We start from the raw sequence: 19922 nt of genomic DNA, 5'->3' as shown, positions 1-19922 counted from the left end.
CCGGTAATTGCCCAAGGGGCTCTTCAGACGGCAATGAAATGACGTATTGCTTTCGGCCTGCGCTGTCCGGTTCCTTCTTTCATCGATGTGATGTAGTGATCATGCATTCGTTTACAACACGACCGCATCCACATGGACATCGGCAACTGCAAGTACTACAGGTAAATCAGTGCTATCAATCGTCCGATGCATTGCTGCGATGCAAGAATTGGGGCAAACTCCATATGCGAGCGAGTGAGATCTGTTCTGCAGAGCCGCCCCCTAGCATGGTGATGCTCAATGATGGCCACTTCAGGCACAAGTCGCTGTGGAGGGGCAGTGGCCTCGCAGTTCCTATCTTCAGCTTGCGCTCCAAGGAGAGTGTTGGCTGTGGGGAGTTCATGGACTGCAAGCTCATGGTCGACTTTCTCAATGCGTGTGGCATCCGCGTGTTGCAGGTATGCCTCGTTTGTCTGCATTGCCAGCCAGTACTGAGCTTCGCCAGAACGTTTGTCGACCCTCAGTTTTGTCCCAAATACTCATGGTTCTTGGGGCATCTGGGCCTGAAAAATCAGAGGTTCTGGCGAAACACTGAGCCAGTAGGGCTGTGCAGTAGCACAAATGGCTGCTCATTTGTTGAATAAGCACCTACACACGCAAATGACATACATCAGCATTTCTGGTACCAGGCATACGATTTGCACGATTGTGCATACGTCATCATCAACGTCCCTGACGAAAGATCTCTGAGCATGCAGGTCCTACCAGTCAACGACACAAGCGTACACAACATGTGGTGGGACAGCTACCCATATAGCTCGCTATCGGTGTTTGCGCTGCACCCGATGTATCTCCGCCTCTCATGCTTGCTGGATGATGTTCGAGTTTCCTCGGACTCTACCGAGATGTCCTCATGCATCGATGCTGCCAAGACAACGCTCAACCAAGCCACTGGCGACAGCAACCACGGCGGCAGTGACAAGTACGTGGATGTCGACTATGAGGGCACCATGAGCACCAAGTTGGCCATTGCTCGGATGATCTTTGACAAAATCGGAGCCGCAAGGTACGCAACAGCTTCGGTTCCAGATGCCGAAAAACACCTGGATATTTCTGGGGCAAAACGAGCGTTGAACCCCGTTCTGGTGCGGCACTGTTTACGAAGCGCTTATGCTCGGGCTTTGTGACAGGATTGGCACCGAACGTCCCAACTGTGGTTCATCATTACATCACATAGACGGTGGCAGGAAATAGACAACAAGCAACAAAGACAGCACGTTCGTTTGGTTCCTCAACATCATCTCATTCTCAAAAGCCCCCGCATCCACATGCAAGCAATGATGAAGCACGGTCGAAGCATGGCAACGGCGAATCATGCGCAGGGACTTGCACACTCCGGACTTTGAGGATTGGATGAGCGACAACGAGAGCTGGTTGAAGCCCTACGCGGCTTTCTGCTTCCTGAGGGACCTTTTTGGGACGTCTGATCACACCAACTGGGGCTGCATGGGTACCAATGCCGCCAAGCACGTTGCAAGAGTCACTTCACCGTCGCAGGAGTACCACAGCAGTATTCAGTTCACCTATTGGCTGCAATGGCACCTGCACAAGCAGCTGCTGGCAGTGTCCACGTACGCCGCGGAACGTTGCGTGGTTCTCAAGGGCGACTTGCCCATCGGTGCGGTTCTTGTCGCTAAGGCTAAGTTTAATCATTAATGACCTCTTTGCTGCCGACGACACCCCTTCCTTCATTGCCACCCGCGTGAAAAATAGTGATGTGTTACGCTCCAGGAGAGATGACTTTCACCCATCGGTGAGGTTCAGTCACTCTTGACTAGAGCTTGGTGATCTCTTATTCCAGGAGAGATGAGGGGAAGAAGGGGAATTCTGGAATCAATGAGTGTATGGTCGTAATCTGTTTGTCTAGGACGGTCCGGTCTGCGGCTCCTGTTGCCCTTTGGTGTCATGGAGAAAGAAGGCGTCCTCAAGCACACAGTTTTGGAGAAGCTTCTCATGGTACAGACATGATACAGAGAAGGTCTTTAATAGTTCGTATAGAAGGTCGTTCATGGTTCATATACCGTATCGCCGCTAAGAGCTGTTCGAGCAGATCAGTGCTCAAACTCTGATTTGTCGTTTATGAGACACGTTTGTGTTATGAGACACGTTTGTCGGAACACCTCAGGGCGATGCGGGGCAGATAAGGTTCATAGCAAATGCAGGGTAGACGAGCCATATATAGCTCATGAAACCGAGAACGGTGCGCCAGCCAGTTCGGGTACGTGCGACACATTCCACAGCACGACATGTCTCGCTGGAATGGGGTTGGACCGCCATGTCTGTCCCCAAAACTCGTGTATTACAGGAGTCTGGACCCAAAGATCACTCTGCCTGGCGAAACACTGAGCACGACCTCAAATTGCGAGGTCTGACCACATCCCCGCACCGATGCTGCAGGCGTGGACAAGCGCAGTGTAGACACCTGGCTCCAGCCAAATCTGTTCCGCATGGATGTCGGCGTCGGCTCCCCCCCAGATGCATTCGATCCCAACGGCCAGAACTGGGGCTTCCCGAGCTACAATTGGGAGGCGATGGAGGAGGACGGCTACGCGTGGTGGCAGTCCCGCCTCCGCCACATGGCGCAGTACTTCTCCGCGTTCCGCGTAGACCACATTCTCGGCTTCTTCCGCATCTACGAGGTCCCGGCGATCCACGTCACGGGCGCCCTCGGGCGCTTCCGCCCCAGCCGAGCTTTCACAAAGGCTCACCTCGAGAGCCTCGGCCTGTGGGACCTCGACCGGCTCTGCGAACCCTACATCACACAAGAGCTCATCGATCTCCATCTCGGCGAATTCGCGGAGTCAGCAGCCGCGATGTATCTCACCGAGAACGAGCCAGGGCGGTTCAGCTTCAAGCCCATCGCTCGGAACGAATCTGACATCATGAAGCTCGTGCCGCGACCCGAGTCACCAGATTGGCTTGTGAAGGAGGTTGAGGCGATCCGGAAGGGGCTGCTGAAGCTGCGGCAGAACGTGATCCTGCTCCGGGACGAGCACGACTCGAAACGGTTCTACCCGCGGTTTCACCTGATGAAGACTGCGTCGTTCGCGGCGTTTGATTCTTCCAAGCACGCGCTCCTCACGGAGCTCCACGACGGCTACTTCTACCGCAACCATGATGACCTCTGGCGCGCAAATGCGCTCAAGACAATACCGGTACTGATGCAGGTACGGCCCATCAGCTATAATGAATGGTTCATTTCCAATGATCTGATGTCAAATGGCTGCATTTGAATGATATGATGTGGTTCGACAGCACCTCCAACACGCGCCACCACTTCCTAGAGCTTCAGTCGCGCCACATATGCGTCACTACTGTGCCAACATGTGCCAATATGTGCCAAGCACGGCAGTCAACTGACATATTTACAGACATACGCCCATGAATTAACAATCCAGCAGTAACCTGTTTATGTATGCATTGAGGTGGGAACTACCCTCTAAACAATGATCCCATGGTGCAGGCAACAGACATGCTGATGTTCGGAGAAGATCTCGGCTTTGTGCCATCTTGCGTTCCGCCAGTGATGCACGAGCTGGGGGTGATAGCGCTTCGAATCCAGCGCATGCCATCTAACGAGTCGCCGGCAGGTGCCGAGTTCGGAACTCCCTCGAGCTACTCTTACCTCACAGTGGCATCGCCTGCGTGCCACGACACTTCCACTACCCGGGCTTGGTACGAAGAGAACGCCGGCCGCCGCGAACGCTTCTACTACCGCTGCCTTGAAGGTATGTTGTTATTGTCGTTGCTGTTGCTGTTGCTCTTGTCGCCGATCTTGATCGTGATTGCGAGCTGTGTTGCTCAGTGGGATGCTGCTGACTCAGATGCCTGCCCCTCGTGCATGTCGCTACGCTGCTCGAGCAGGTGTAGCTCAGACTCTGCGGAAATTGGCGTCCAGCTGTGTTTCCCAATGATATTCTCAGTTTCGGATCAGTCGGTGTTTCTCCGGTGATGTGGGTGTTAGAAGAAGTGGTGTGTCATGACCAACACGCTTGTAGTTGCCACTGTCCATGTGGCTGCGGATGTGTTAGAGATGAATACATCAACAGGCATGCGCTTGGGCAAGTAGACAATGTGTCGTTGCAACGGTGGCAGAGATTGCAGCGACGCAAAGTGTTTTGCCAGAATGGGGGTCGACCCCCATGTCTGTCCCAAGAATCCATGTGTTTTCAGGCGTCAGAACCAAAAATGACTCTGCCTGGCAAAGCTCCGTTGTCGCACAGAGCCAAATATGTTACCCACACTAGCATCGTGCGGGATGTGGAACACACCAGGGCTGCCTCGCAGTTGATGGCTAGTCAGCAGTCATTCGATCGGCGTGTCATCCACAGACCGCCCATCATACTATCAGCACTGACAGAGCCATGTGTTTCTGAGTGGGCTTGTGACTAAGAAATCACTTGAATAGGTCTCTTGAGTTGCACAAAAGTGACGGAAGAAGTGATGACTCGTTTGCTCGTTCAGGGAGTGGGGAGGTCCCAGAGGTGTGCACATCAGAGATCATGAGGACCGTGGCCATGCAGCACATGAACTGCCCCGCCATCATGTGCATTATGCCTGTTCAGGTATGATCCAAGAATTTGCGTTGTGCCTCAGCTGGACTCAATCGTCCATCACGCGCTGGGAAATGATTGTTCTAGTCATATGTGTGTAGTTTGTCCACGAGTCATTAGGCTATAGTTTACAGTTAGTCATTGCCCGGACATGATTGGATCTTGATTCATTCCTGCCTGTGGGAGGTAGGCCTGCTTTCTCGGGTCCCAGACAGTGGGGTTACAACAGAGCATGCTAGTTCGGGCATTTGTGGCATTCAAAGTGGTGGAGTGGCATGTTGGTGCCTGGAACTTGTCACACAACTGAGCTAAAGCTGCAACCTCACTGTCAAATAGCTCTCCTTTCGCACTTTGGGAGCACCTGGGCGAAAACGCATCGGAGACGCCTTGCTGAAGGAATGAACGCACACTAATCACGCCAATGTCAATGCGTTCGCGAGACAACGTTTGGTTGTGCCTTGCAACCTCGACTTGTGTCATTTTCCGAGGTCGGAGGTGTTGAGTTCAACCGTTGCATGGTTTGCAGGGTTGACAGAGAACCAGACGCCTTAAGCTAAGGTGACTGGTTCGCTGTCAACCCTGCATATCGCGCAGTGGCAAAACCGCAACAAAACGTGATCAGAGGGTTGAAGCTCAACAAAGGGCACGGTGCAGGACTGGTTGGCATTGTCGCAAGAGTACTTGGACCGGCCAGCGCGGGACGAGACCATCAACGACCCCACTAACCCGCACCATTACTGGCGCTACCGAATGCACCACAGCCTGGAGGAGCTACTCACGGACAAGGAATTCATCAGCAACGTGCAGTGTATGCACCTTCAGTCGGGACGAGCCTCTCCATCGGACTTCCGCGATGCTGTGCACGGGCTTCTTTGCGTGCAGGGTAGCCCAACAAACGGCGTCAAAATGTAGGACCGCGTGCGGCACACGGGCTGCAAGAGTACTCGAGAGGCACTGGGGCATTGCGGTTTGGTGTCCAAGGTGACTCGCGCTCGCCACCACGAGTGGCCTGAAAGGCCTCGCCCTCCAACCTCCATTTTGCGTGAGGCGTCCTGACAGAATGTCTTCGGTTGCAGCCCAGCTTGCCCCATGCGCTGGGTTCTTGTGCTTGCTAAGCTAATTAAGGTCTGGTTATGTCGGACGAGCCCTGCGAAACGGGTGGGTGTCTCACCAAGGAAGTTGTGTCCTGCATTCACAAGACTTCGCCTCCAACTTCGACGGAATTGCGATTGGGCACCGCAATGTTGCCAGATTGTTGTGGCTGCTCACTGGAACTTGCAGTGGCCCCTCTGGCCACGGTGATGAAAATGGAAGTATTTTTGGGGTGCACGATTGGGAACTTAAGCGATGGTTGTTCAACATATCCGACAAGATATCTTGACACTTTGAAGAGCTGCGTGCAGCATAGTCGTGCAGTCTGGTTCTCAAGCAGCGCATGCGCTGGTGTACCTCGAGTGGCATCCCCCCTAGACTTCTGTGATGATGTGCATTGCATCTTACATTTGCAGGGCAGCCCAGCGAACTATGTTGTTGGCCGGGTATCCGCGAGCCGAAAATATACCCGTCGCGGGTAACCCGCGAGCTTCGCACCCGCGCGGGTGCACCCGCAAACTGCCCTTTCCGCGCGAGCGTCTGGCATATGGCGCGAAATATTCAAATCGTAATTTGAAATGTGTTGGACGACCCGACATTGGCTGAACAACATATGCAAAGGCGTTAAAGCATATCATGGGCAACAAGCGCACCCTGCTCGGTACTGAGAAGCTGGAGAAAATGCTTTTCTGCTATGCCAACTCGCGCATTGCTGCTCGCATCGGTGAGAAGACAGTTGCGATGCTAGAGGCATCTGAGGCTGAGTGGATCAACAAGCTGTGCACTTCTGACGCTGACGACGCAGAGGATGTTGAATCTGATGATGAGGAGGAGTATGTAGAGCATGTGTGGGATGTCTAGTGTAATACCTCTAAATTGTCATCGTTTGCCCTGTTATTGCACGCAGTGTTGTATGAATCATCAACCCTGTCGCGATTTCCGTCATGCCGCTCCAAAAGCTAAACCAAATCAAACGCCGAGTAACAAGCAACGGTTGTACTGTATTCATTGAGTTGCATGCTATTGGGGGCACCTCTGGGCAACGCCCCCAGTAGCTCGCTCGCGTCGAGCCGTACAGGCTGGCTCGCGGTCAATACTTCCTGAAACTGGCGGGTTACCCGCGAGCCGAAAATACACCCGCAGCGGGTAACCCGCAGGCCTCGCACCCGGCCGGATACCCGGACCCGCCCCACAACTTAGCCAGCGACGCTGGCAGCGAATGAATGGGCTAGAAGCTTTTCGATGCTCACATGCCCTTCAGATTTGTCAGACACAGGATGAAAAATGCGTCCACAAGTCCATGAGATCTATTGCAAGGCGAGTGTTGCGACTTTGCGTGGTACCACGCTTCGTCTGTGGACGCCCTGATTGCAGAGACCTGAACGGACGTTAGGAGTTTCACATAACGTGCAGTACTGCATGACTGGGCCCTTCTCGAAGGGAAACTCTACAACATGAGGTATATGAACAGAGTGCGTAAACATCGCAGACATTGAGCGTTCCCGCGGTGACATCCACTTCCATACATTCCCCCGCGATAATGCGATCCATGCGATCCTGGGTGTGATGCGTGCGCATGCACTTGCGCCGAGAACAACATAGCTTTTGACCCCACGCCCATGTCAAATGACCGACCTAAACATCATGCGCATACGCACGCATGCGCGCATACTTTCAACCCACCTCCGCTTTCGGAGCATTTGGATATCCGGAGTCACTGGGAAAAAGTCTGCTCCAACCTTCGCGCAGTCACGCGGAGCGCTTTGCCACCATTTGCACAGAGAGAATATGCACTGAACTGTAGCTAATTTCAGGGTACTTTTCCTGTCGTTGAACCAACGGCGCTTGCACTTGGCATGCGTAAATGTTGATACCATCAACGCAGCAACCTATCTGCAGACAGTTTGGTGGCGCCACCAAAATGTCTGCATGACGCGGCGAAAACACGCCGCAACAGAATTTCGACTTGAGGGGCTCGCTTGGCACCAGGAAGCCACGTAGGAGGCCACTTAACTTTGCTCTGAACAGCCATCAGTCTTTTTCGTCTTGCACCTGTGAGTCGTACGTTTCAGGTGACAACACCGTCCAAAATGTGTGGAATTCTTGCTGGCTTCGGCCTAACTGGTTCTCGAGAAGAAATTCGACGTAAAGCTTTGGCACAGAGTAGAAAGCTGAGGCATAGAGGCCCTGATGCAAACTCGATATATCAGACGGCCGATGGTACTGCCTTCCTGGCGCACGAGCGCCTGAACATCGTCGATGCCAGCGAACGGGGCAGGTACGCAATCATTCATGTGCAGCGATTTACCGAACGTAAAAAAAAGGTCAGAAACTAAGTCTACGTATGCGTGCAGGCAGCCGTTCATTATCAAGAAGGAGGGAGGCGATATTGTTTGGATGATGTGCGTACCTACTTCTTGCAGTGACGGATTGCGTGTGTAATGAAAAGCAGGCAAAGCGGGCTCAAGCTGTCGTAAGCACGAAACCATAACAAGTATCTTGCTTGTGTGTTCAGGAACTCGGAGATTTATAACCACAAGCAGTTGCGCCGTGATCACTTCCCCAATCAAGACATCCCTACCAGCAGCGACTCCGCTGTCATGGGATATTGGTACAATGAGGCAGGGGAGATCACCAATGAGATGATTGACGCCATGGACGGGATTTTCGCAACTGTGCTTGTCGACGAGCGGACAGGTGACTACATCGTAGCCAGAGATCCTCTGGGCATTTGTCCCCTGTACTGGGGTAAGGGAGCAGACGGGTCAACGTGGTTCGCTTCAGAGCTCAAGGGCTTGCACGACGTGTGCGAGACGTTCGAAGTTTTCCCACCGGTACGTTTGTTTGGAAGATGTATGAAGACTCTCACAGCTTCCTGAGTTCGCAGCTCATTATGTGATGCATAGGGGTAGTGCTTGCTCACGAACGGCTTCCAAGTCAGACCAGTCGACATCCTTACGGCCTTGAGATCGTCAAAACATAAGATAGTGAAAGTGGAGTGATTACCATTGGGATGGGTTCCTACCCTCAGTTGGGCTTTGGCGTAACTCAGTCTTCCGTCCCAGCAACGTGCCTTGTCGGAAATGTGCTTTGATGTGCGCTGCAAGTCATGAGAATGCATGGAAGAATCGCCATGGATGAAGACCTGTCAGTCCAGAGTTCATCTGCAGTTTCATTCTCGTCAATCTGCTATGTGAAAGAACGATTTGGTTGCGTGAAAGGTGGTCAGGGTTTTGGCGCGATGATCCAGAGACTTTCGTGATGATATGAAATTCTTTTGCCTGCATGCCTGCCTTGGCACTTTTCATGGATGCTTACTTGGCATATGTGATGGCTTCCGTAGCTTGTTTGAAGGTTTTTGGTTGAAGACTTTGACACAGCCACTGGTGCCATCGCATCTTTTCCGAATAAGACATGCTGGACAGATTTAGCACGTCTCCTTCATGTTTCCACGGAGGGGGACATGCTAGCCCAAACTGCAGATAGGGTTGCAGATCTTGCAGAGATTTCTGTGCACCATATGCAGGGCCACGTATACAGAAGCCAAACAGGAGTGTTGGAGAGGTGGTACAAGCCGAAATGGATCACAGATGTGGAAGACATCCCATCTAAGCCAGCTGACCTTACCTTGATACATGTACGACCCTGCACACTGCCTTGATACAAAACAACACATCCTTCAGCACCCCTTCACCTTATCTCCGTGTTCAATATCGTCAACCGCACATCAATCGCTGTGTCTCATCCCAGAATGAGCCTAATGACAGAGACAGGGATTTTCAAGAATGAGCAGGGACAGCAAGGGGCTTCCGGGGCGTTCCGGGGCTTGTCAAGCCTCAAGCACCAGATGCTCGACAGTGCATAGCCACCATAAGGCTCCGCAATACATGACTACCATGCGTTCCCCTGACCACCAGACCCAGAGTTTTTGGGCTGAGGAACCCGGGACAAACGAAGCGGTGTCATGTCAGTTGGGCCGCGGCCATCGCATGATGATGCTATCACTCGCGCCAGGCAAGGTAGAACAGGCCCACACGCCCGATGCCAACACAGATGCACGCCCAGTCCTGTACGAGCTGATGAGGCTGACGATTTGAACGACAACATCGCTTTCCTGCAGGATACTTTTGTACGGGCTGTGACGAAGCGTCTCATGACAGATGCTCCTTTGGGAGTTCTCCTCTCAGGCGGCTTGGACTCGTCTCTGGTGGCCTCCGTTGCTGCAAGGTGCTTCCACGTTTCCATGTTCATAATACTTAGGGGTCAGGGGTTACCCCTAAACCTCAACCCCTGCGTGCGATGAGCTCTTGGCCTTCTTTGCGTTTCAATTCTATTCACTGTATTGATATTGATGCGATGCACGCCAAGTGCCACTGCTACAAGCCACTTCGATATGGCAAAGCGTGTCATGAAAGTTGGAGTTTTGTGTTATTCGGTTTGAAACGCCCCTGTGATGTGCAACGTGGAAGGACCCCACCTGCTTGTGTCTTTAACGACGTTTGTGGACCAAAGCTGGACTGCAAGAAAGACAGTACTTACAGACTGCGTGACCTACAGCGCATCACATCTAGCATGTGGCATGAAGAGCGTCATGGCTATTGCGTATCCGAGCTGAAAGCCACCACCTGCATGAAATATGACGATGCCACACCCTATCAAGCGATTCACGATGCAGCATTCAGGTATGCTTCATGGAACAGACTTGCATCCAAGCTCATCATGCCTGCGTAAACCCTGAAGCCATTGCATCGTCCGATGCAGGCACATGAACGAGGTTGAGGAGGGTGCGTTTGCGGGTCAAGGGCAGAAGCTGCACACGTTCAGTATCGGGCTGAAGGGGGCGCCCGACCTGGCAGCCGCGCAGAAGGTCGCAGACTTTATCGGAACGATCCACCACGGGTTTGAATTCACGCCTGAGGAGGGCATCGACGCGCTCCGCGACGTCATCTGGCACATCGAGTCCTACGAGCAACTCCGTGCATCCGTGCCGATGTACCTGCTCTCGCGGAAAATCAAAGCAATGGGCTACAAGGTAGTGCTCTCCGGCGAGGGCGCCGACGAGGTCTATGGGGGCTACCTCTACTTCCACAAAGCACCTAATGCAGCGGAATTCCACAAAGAGACCGTCCGCAAAACGTCCCGCCTGCACCAGTGGGACGTCCTCCGCGCGAATAAGTCGACGTTTGCGTTTGGCATCGAAGCGCGCGTCCCCTTCCTCGACAAAGCGTTCCTCGATGTCTCGATGAGCCTCGACCCCGCTGAGAAGATGTGCGATCGCAACAGCAAACCTGACGGAGTTCACCCCCGCATCGAGAAGTACCTACTCCGCAAGGCGTTTGACACGCCTGAGAACCCGTACCTCCCCGACGATGTGCTGTGGCGACAAAAAGAGCAGTTCTCTGACGGCGTCGGCTATGATTGGGTCGACTCGCTCAAGGAGTATGCTGACTCAGTCGTGACGGATGAGATGTTTGCGGCGCGCGCTGACCGCTTCCCAGAGCACACCCCTGTCAACAAGGAGTACTACCTCCTCCGATCTATCTTTGAGGAGCACTACCCAAAGAAGAGCGCGCTTGATACGGTGCCAAAAGGCCTCTCAATCGCTTGCTCTACCCCAGAAGCAGTCTCCTGGGACCCCGCGTGGAAGAACATCCACGACATTTCGGGTCGCGCGGTCAACTTCCACGACGCGGCCACCGCGTACAAGGTGGCCGACACAGAGCCAGCTGTGCTGGCAGGCTCTACCAACGGGAGCGGCCCACAGCGTGCATCGGTAGTGGCTAACTGCCGAGTTGTCTGGCCTTTGTCTCAAATCCCTCGATTGAGCGGACGCGCGTTGCGTCGACCTTGTCCTTTGGCTGTCCGGACTGCCGCCCCGAAGCTTGCCATGCTGCTATAGATGCTTGGGGGAAGGGGGCCTCACTGGTGTAGTCTCGCGTTTCTGCTGGTTGCTATTGCTGTCCCCATTATTCATGCATTTTCAGGCATCTAGACTTGCGAATCATACGTTTCTGGCGGTCGCTGAGGTCCTGCTGGCGGAGGATATCTGTTAGTCCTTTCTTTAGCTCCCTATGGCAGGAGCTTAAGCAGTGGTGGAGAATGCTGATCTCCCTTTTGACGTGCGTCATGTGATGCAGCATAGATTCGGCATCTCGCGTGTGTTGTTGTCATTCAGCAGTACTGCTTCAATGACCCGGTGACACCGGCGGTGTGCAGGTTTTGACACATTCCCGACTCATCACAACGAAAGCTTGTTTGGTCAGCAGTGCGGCTTCATGCCATATGTGAGCATCTTGATCTCATACTGTCCACCATGAAGCATCTCCATGTTGTTTGTGTTGTCACCCGGTCTAATTTGAAGTTGCTTGCTCGGAGTGAAGACGTAGTCAGGGCGGCAAGTCACTCTTTCAGCCTGAGCTGCCACCCAAGGCAATTCTACTGATAGCCAGCCCCAATGAATGCAGCCAAAGTGTCCTTGTCCGGATCCTGCCAAATGACAGATTCACGTTTGGCTTGTCTCAGCAGCAAATCTCAGATTCAAACGCATGGTAACACCGCGCACATGAATGAAACACAATGAATTCAGTAGCTACGCCACCTTGTTACGTTCCTCCAATTGGTGCTTCAAAGGACTTCGGCTGCAACCCACTTTGCACGTAATACCGTTAACTGCGTCTCGGAGTCCGGTCCGGAGGTATGCTGCTTTGACCGCCAGCTGCTTTCATCTTGACCAAAATGAGTGCATACTATACATGAAATTGGAATTTGTGTTCCCGGAGTTCAAACCTAATGTCATGTCTCAAGAGACAGCACGGTTGGTATGGCTTGTCATTGACTAAATACTCTCCACAGAACCTTGGCTATGTAGCTAAGTCATAGAGCATCGCTATGCACTGCCGTTGCGCCTGGGGTCATTTCCAAGCTTTGCCACATGATGAGATAGCTCTGCCTAGCTATCTCCTGGTTCATGTGTAACCTGAACCACATTTTGGCTCGTGTGGTGTGCAATCATGAGCAATCTAGACGTCCCGGGCAGTGAGTGCGACGGCTTTGTAACGGTCCATGATGGTGGCAGCGAACTTCAGGGCGTCGGCCTCATGTCGTTACATCGCTATGTCGCGCACAATGCTTTTCCCCTCACATCCTTGTGCAGGACGTAATCTTATGAAACGCGGTGTTAAGTAAGTACTGTTGTCCAACGTCGTGAACTTGGCGGCCACCTCATCGATCTCCGAAGTTCTCCTGTGGGGGATGCCACATCCCCCCGATTAGGCGCAAGATCAGCTCTGGCTTGTTAATGCCGCCTGCTTCAGGCTGGCATATTGCTTTTGTTGTCTACAAGTGCTGTGGGGTGCCTGCACAAGGATGTGAGAGGGCAGGCATTGCTCGTGACTGCATGAGGCCAACGCCCTGAAGTTCGATGCCACTCTCATAAACCTTTACAAAGCCGTGGCACTCACTGCCTGGGGGCGTCTCTAGCAATGCAGGGATGACATTGTGATGTATCCCTGCCTCGTCATGGTAATGCCCTTGAATGTGTGCATGACCTGTAGCACACACGCTCTTCGTCTGGTTCTGCCTGCACCGAAACCTGTACAGAAAACCACAACAAGAACCCCCAAAATAGGGAGTGCCTAGTAATAGAAATGCTGATTTCTCGCATCGGATCGCGAGAATGCCGATCAAGCTTGTGTGCTGTGAACATGCACTTCGGTACAGTCCTATCACAATGTGCCATAATGATTCAGATTCATTGGGCACCAAAGCAAGGATAATTTAATGCTGACTCATGCAGCTTGAGCGCAAGCTGCCCACTGCCTTTTGAGCGATGGTGACACGTTCATAGGCCCTTTTCACGGTTGTAAAAGAGTACAAAGGACAGGCCCGCAGGTTAAAGTTGGCGTTTCGTCAGATGGAGTGATTTGCGTGCGGGTCCAGATGCATGAAAATGCATGAAAATTTGGGGACAGAGACGGAAGCTAAGGCCATTCTGGCAAGGCCATGGTTGATCTTCTGTTCCTCTGTTCCTGTTTCTCATGAGGGGCCCGCACCGGCGAAAGTTGCAGCAACGACGCCGGATTCTTGCAGCACCTCCAGTACTGCCTCATAGTTCCACATCAAAGTGGAAGAGTTTTTGGGCGGCAACGAACCAGGGTGGAAGGTGCAGTGGCCAAGCACAATGACCAGCTGACCGCGCTGCCTCGCCAGAGCAAGCTCATCACGCAGCCACTGGACCTGGACGCTGCCGACACCCGCCCCCGTACGCCACGAATCGGCGCATGACGGAGCCTTGCTCTCCTGAGGGGTCGTTCCAATTCTGCAGGATACCAGGTACCGTAACAATGCCAACAAATGGGCGAACGTTCTGGGGGCGTGATACCAAATTTGTGTATGTTTTCCTATGTGCGTACTTGGTGCAAATTGGTGCAAATTAATATACTCTCCTTGTAAACTTGGCGGCAAGGCCAACTCGTGAATATAAACGCCCATTTGTTGATATTGTAACCGCGTGTGGTGTTATCAGAACGGAAGATGCAGCACACGGGAGGCATTACATCCCACACGTGACAACCAAATATTAGTGCCTCCTTTACACCCAACGCAACAGAACAATTCACATCACAAAGCTTCACACCTCATTTTGATTGTGCCTTCGGAGGATGGCCGCTGCCTCTTGATGCTCCAGGCTCCCTGAGGGCCAGCCAATGACAGACACATCGTACGAGTCGAGAACTAGAAATCGCCATTTGGGGTGTGGATCAAGTGCGTAGTAGCATCTCCCGTTGGCTCCTTTCATACCCAACCTGCAACAGAGTTTCACAGTACCGTGTCATTTGCAGCTTCACATACAAAAACATCCTGAATTTCGGGGACGGGAATAGGTTCGAAACCTGCTCTGACGAAGCACCGACTGCAATGAAGAAACTTCGTACATATCTGGGACTTTCACTTGAGTGTTTGCAGCTTTGAAGCTATGCTGCTGGCATGACGCCGAACAAGGACGCCTAACCCTCTGGGCAAGCTTCCTTAGGTCCGGCGTTCATGTCGCCTTCTAGACCTTGGCATATTCATAATTGATTTTATTGTTGTGTGTCATTGTTATCTCTAGCTGGAAATACACATTCCACGCAGCAACAAGCAGCCATCCAGCTATCAAACAAATAAACTAATCAGTTGAGCACCATGCCATGTCTCCAAGGACGCGCTGCGCCGACAGGGACACGCCCAAGGGGCTATACTGCGAGCAGCAACGCGCACGAAAACCCACGAAGCACCCATCAGATCACCTTTTCCAGATCGCTGCGGACACATTTATCACGTGGATAATGGCATAACAAAGGAACTTCTCAGCAAGCATCCTCGTGATGCTATTTGGGATCCTTGCAAACAGATCATGGCGCTCAGGGATGACCCATTTGCGAAATCCAGTTCAACCACATCACCATCCATTGCAAGCGCACTGTCCTTGTGGCAGCCTGTGGCGCTACAAGCGGCACCCATCAGTAACACGCTATTCAGGTGCAAGATCAGCTCTGGTTGTCCACGCTGCCTTCCTTGGGCTGGCATACTTGTTTCATTCCAGCGTCATGAGTGTGACGGCCACCTTATCAATCCGGCTTTCCGTAAATCTCCTTAGTTGTGTCCTCCTGTGGGGCATGCTGCATCCCTCCATTTCGGCGCGAGATCAACTCTGGCTGTTTCGTCAACGGCGCTGTTTTTGAGCTGGCGTACTTGTTATTCTTCGTTTTGTTTCATTCCCATGACGCACTCGAGCTGTGGACACACGCGTAACTAGTTGACTTGCCAATTGTGAAAGGGGGTCCGCACAAATCCGTCAGTTGATGGCGCTCGAGAGTATACAGGCAATGGTTGCCAATGATGTGGTAAAACGGCTTGCTTAGCATGCTGCATGCCTCCAACGCCTTGCCCACAGCATCGAGGGCAGCTGCTTCAGCGTCCCTGCCCTCTTGGATGGCTGCTGCCCGCTGCTTGCCATCTACAATGTCACCTAGGTGAAAGGCAAATGCCACGCTTCTGCGCTCGAAGTCCGCTGCAGCTAGCTTCAGCAGTTTGAGGCTGTTTCGGTAGTATCTGCATAAGTGCGATCGTTACGTTGTTGGCAGCGCCACGGAATTGTTAGCTTGAGGCAGGGTCAGTCAAGAATATGGTCATGGCGCTCTTAGGAATGCAGGAATGCTGTGGTTTCAGCCAATAGAATCTTGGACATGCAACTATTTCTTTGTTGGTCTCCTCATTGATATTCCTGTGAGTGGCTCTTCATGCTACCCTCCTAGCAGGCCGCTTTGAAAATAAGTCTGAGAAAGTCGCGAACTGCGTCACAGTTGGTGGGATTAATTCTCCGTTCCATGCCGTGTGACATATGGCAGTACTGCCACATGGTCAGTACTATCTCAAAGTACTTGTGACAGTAACAGGAAAGAGGGCATCGTTGAAGCTACTTCCGTGCGGCTCCTGCAGCAGTTAACACCAAACTATGCGTCACAGACCTAGAGTTCGTTGAAGCCGAACATCATCGACCAGGCGCATGGACCATGGCCTGTTCAGAATATCTCCACCAACATCTGGAACATAGCCGGTAGCCGATAATGTGTGGCTCCAATGAACGTATAGTGACAATGAAATGACGCATGTGGTCAGATTGGCGTTTACTGCTGCAGGAGCCGTAAGGAAAAAAGGAGGTTGCCTCTTGCTATCACAGTACTGCCAAGTGCCTGTTCAGACGCTCACCTCTTGCATCCACCGTGAGAGAAAGCGTCCTCAATGTCTGCCCATTGCAAATCAGTCACTACCCCGAACGTGAATAAATGGGCACCCAGGCTCGCCATCTTGCCCATTTTCGAAGGCTGGGTCGCCCGAGAACAATCTGTGAGAGCAGCTGCTGGCCACCTAGAACCACCCAAATGTGATACGCTAACCCTGAAATTTCTTGCTAACAGAATTCCCTTTCCACAGTTGTGTTGTCTCCACATTGTTCTTAACAAGCTGGTGCGTCATTATGTTGATGTCCTTGTGCGACATTTTCAACCATACTGCACTTGCACTGACCTGTCAATGTTAAAGGCGCCTGTTACTCCGTCGAGGAACGCTCTGGCATGGGCTCCCAGCGTCTTAGCTTGCGTTTGCAAACCTCCAAGGATCGCGCCAGTTACTCGCGCCATCAATCGTGTGTATTTGCACGACAGCTTCGACCATTTCGAAAGGCGTCGCTTGTACAATGCCAGGACAAGGTTGAGAGCATTGATTGACGGTAGGATAGCGACTTCACCTTGTTGCAAGTCAGCAATATGTCGGGCCAGCCCATATCAACGATGGGATGTCGCCACGCGGTCGTGGCGACCTGCAATCTGAACCAGTGGGCGATGGAGTTTGATGGAAATTTGGCGCGCATCAAGGAATCTATCGATCAGGTAGGCTTTCCAGAGTAGTGCAGTGTCAACTAGAAGAGAGGGGAAGCAGGACACAACGACCGCCAGGGTTCTTGATGGACCCCATTAACATTTATACCCTTTGCTAAGCAGCGGCACGACGAACGGAGGAAACATGACTTTTATAAAAAGATGAAAACCTTCAGGGTTGCGTGATGTTGGCTGCATCTGTATTGCTTTCCAAATTTTCCTCGTTCCAAGTCCATTGTATGAAGAAGCCACATGATACGGCCCTAACAAGGCATAACATGGCATAAGAGCGAGTTCGTTCATAATTTAGCGATACTTCTCTTTCACATTGCTGTACATTTGTTGAACGAGCAAAGCTTATGCCTCGGAGCGATGAATCACGGCATCATTGTCCCATGAGGGTTTTACACGCGCTACGGCTGTATAAACAGGTCTGACAAAACAAAGCAATGCAACATCAATTTTACATGAAAAAAAATGCATTTGGCTGTGTCACGCCATAGTCACTTCTCAAGGAGACTTCCCCAGCATGGGGACCGCGATAGCTTGGTCCAGCTACGCTTGCCTGCAAACGTTCGGGTGGGCAACATCCTGCAATGAACACGCATTACTATAAAACGGGGCTATTTGGGCCGGTAGTATGGAACTCAGGTCCCATGCGCTAGTGAGCCCTTACCCGTTGCATCTAGACGCGCTGATTGGCCAATAGCATAGGTGAATGTGATTGCATTCTGAGCTAAATAGTTTCCAGGTTTTTCCTTTTGCGTGGTAACCCCGGGGGGGGGGGGTGAATGGGGGTGAGCACATCTGGCATTGCCTGTAAATGTGAGGGCTACACAGTCATGCATTGATGGGCTGGTTGCAGCAAACTGTGTGCATACGCACCCAGAGCATCAGCCATCCTGCACGACTGCAGGCAAGGGCAGCAGGGGCACGCTACCGGGTCGGGCCCGAACTGGAAATCCCAGGTTATGGGTGTGAGGATCATTTCCTGGAGCTCGACACTGCGAACCATTCATGGGAGGCGTTGCTGAACCTGATGTCGAGTGGGCTGACGGAGGGCATCGTGTGTGATGTTGGCATGCCTGTAGTGCACTTTGGAATTCGCTACAACTGCCGCGTGTTCGTGCTCAACGGCCGCGTGCTCCTCATCCGGCCAAAGATGAGCCTCGCGGACGATGGAAACTACCGGGAGGGGCGCTATTTCACCACCTGGAAGCGTCCAGGCGAGTTTGAGGAACACAGGTGCCACCACTACGCTGCCGCGAAAGATTTGGGAACGATGTTGTTTCATCAGGCAACTTGGGAAACGATGTTGTTACGGCAGGCAGCTGACACCGGTTTCGCTTTCAGAGACATGGCGTGGTTCCCACTTGACTGATTGATTGAGCAGCTCTTGGCGTTGCCAATCTCCATGTGGATACGGTAGTGTTGTACAAAGGTCCTTCATCATTCCAAGATATCACATAGATGATGGCAGGAAACAGTCAACAGGCAACCAAGACAGCACATTCGAAGTGATCCAGCGAAAAGGTTACATCATTGTCATCTTTGATTTGTTGATTGAATGGCATTGGCGCAGGCTGCCAGAGGCAATTGCGATAGTCAGTGGTGCGGACACTTGCCCGTTCGGAGACGCGTCTTTGCAGTTTTTGGACACGTGCCTGGCCGCAGAGAGCTGCGAGGAGCTCTTCACGCCGCTGGCCTCCAACATCCGGCTCTCCCTCTCCGGCGTTGAGATTATTTCGAACGGCAGCGGCAGCCACCACCAGCTCCGCAAGCTGGACACCCGGCTAGAACTCATACGGGCCGCGACTGCAAAAGGGGGGGGGGGTGTACCTTTATGCCAACCAGCGGGGCTGCGATGGCGGTCGGCTCTACTTTGATGGCTCTGCTTCGATAACTGTCAATGGTAGCCTCGTGGCACAGGCCAGCCAGTTCAGCTTGCAGGTGTGGACACCTCACCACCCAGACTCAGAATCCAGATTGAATATGGATTGAATATGGTACGCCAGCCGCCTAGGTGTTGAAACGGGCGAGGACACGATCAGCATGACTCTCGCCAGACCCAGAAACCGAAGTTTTGCTTGGAGTTGCCACTTTCCATGTGGAGGCGGTACTGTTACGAAACGACACATCATTCGCATCGTTCGGGTACTCATCCACTGCCGAGTTGAGGGGATCTGTAGCTTCCTCGCAGACACTGATGACTCTTACGTGCTCGTCATGGCCACTGTTGACTTGGGCAATGACTCCCTCCTTAAGGGCAAATTTCTGTCTCAACCCGAAAATGCAAAACGCGTTGTCCAAGAGCAAGACGCAGGGCGTGGAAACAGCAACCACTAAACTTGGGACGCTCGTCCTTGAGGCGGCATATACGCCATGCTAAATGACGGCGTACCTCCTCCCACCACCTACTCGTGGCACAATGAGAGAAGTCTGTACGTTTCCCCTTGGGGAAAATCTTGTGCCAAAGCCCAGTACAAGCTGGGTACATGCAGGATGTGGAGGTTGTGACCGCAGTAGTGGACTTGGACTCAGTGCTCTCGCTTCGTGCGGCAACTAGCAGTTTCCAAGAGCAGGCGTCCACTGTGAAGCGGATTCCGAGCATACACGTCGACTTCGCGCTGTGCTCCCCAAGCACCGAGACTGAGATTCGCTGGCTTTCCCAAAGCATCGAGCCCAACAGGTGCAGCTTTTCCCATGGCAGCTTTTGCCCACCGAGTCCTGTCAGATCGAGGAATGCATCAGGGAAAAGATCCAAGCGCACACAGCCTCGCCCAGCGAATCCTGTCAGATCGAAGAATGCATGGGTGACAAG

At 52.6% G+C, this 19922-nt stretch overlaps 2 protein-coding genes and 2 pseudogenes across 2 annotated transcripts; 3 read left to right on the top strand and 1 right to left on the bottom strand.

Annotated features, from left to right (window-relative positions):
- Positions 1-2486: 2486 nt before the first annotated feature.
- Positions 2487-4610, top strand: LOC149809248 (4-alpha-glucanotransferase DPE2 pseudogene; annotated as a pseudogene).
- Positions 4611-7774: 3164 nt separating this feature from the next.
- Positions 7775-13098, top strand: LOC149809247 (asparagine synthetase [glutamine-hydrolyzing] 3-like). Its single transcript, XM_089994930.1, has 8 exons — positions 7775-7962; positions 8039-8086; positions 8200-8518; positions 9211-9321; positions 9805-9911; positions 10446-11457; positions 11669-11732; positions 12998-13098. The coding sequence occupies exons 1-8, from the start codon at positions 7775-7777 to the stop codon at positions 13096-13098; spliced, it is 1950 nt and encodes a 649-aa protein (XP_089851056.1).
- A 620-nt stretch (positions 13099-13718) lies between these two features.
- Positions 13719-16864, bottom strand: LOC149809246 (manganese-dependent ADP-ribose/CDP-alcohol diphosphatase-like). The gene is made up of 5 exons (XM_089994929.1): positions 16752-16864; positions 16434-16592; positions 15546-15776; positions 14336-14488; positions 13719-14001 (listed from the first exon to the last, which is right to left on the bottom strand). The coding sequence occupies exons 1-5, from the start codon at positions 16862-16864 to the stop codon at positions 13719-13721; spliced, it is 939 nt and encodes a 312-aa protein (XP_089851055.1).
- Positions 16865-17014: 150 nt separating this feature from the next.
- LOC149809245 (glutamine-dependent NAD(+) synthetase-like) lies at positions 17015-19790 on the top strand (annotated as a pseudogene).
- The last annotated feature ends 132 nt before the right edge of the window (positions 19791-19922 follow it).

The sequence above is a fragment of the Nuphar pumila genome, unplaced genomic scaffold (genome assembly GCF_984573655.1).
Source record: "Nuphar pumila unplaced genomic scaffold, dmNupPumi1.hap1.1 HAP1_SCAFFOLD_1493, whole genome shotgun sequence".
Taxonomy (NCBI): Eukaryota; Viridiplantae; Streptophyta; class Magnoliopsida; order Nymphaeales; family Nymphaeaceae; genus Nuphar; species Nuphar pumila.
This window is presented reverse-complemented; position numbering and strand designations above follow the sequence as displayed.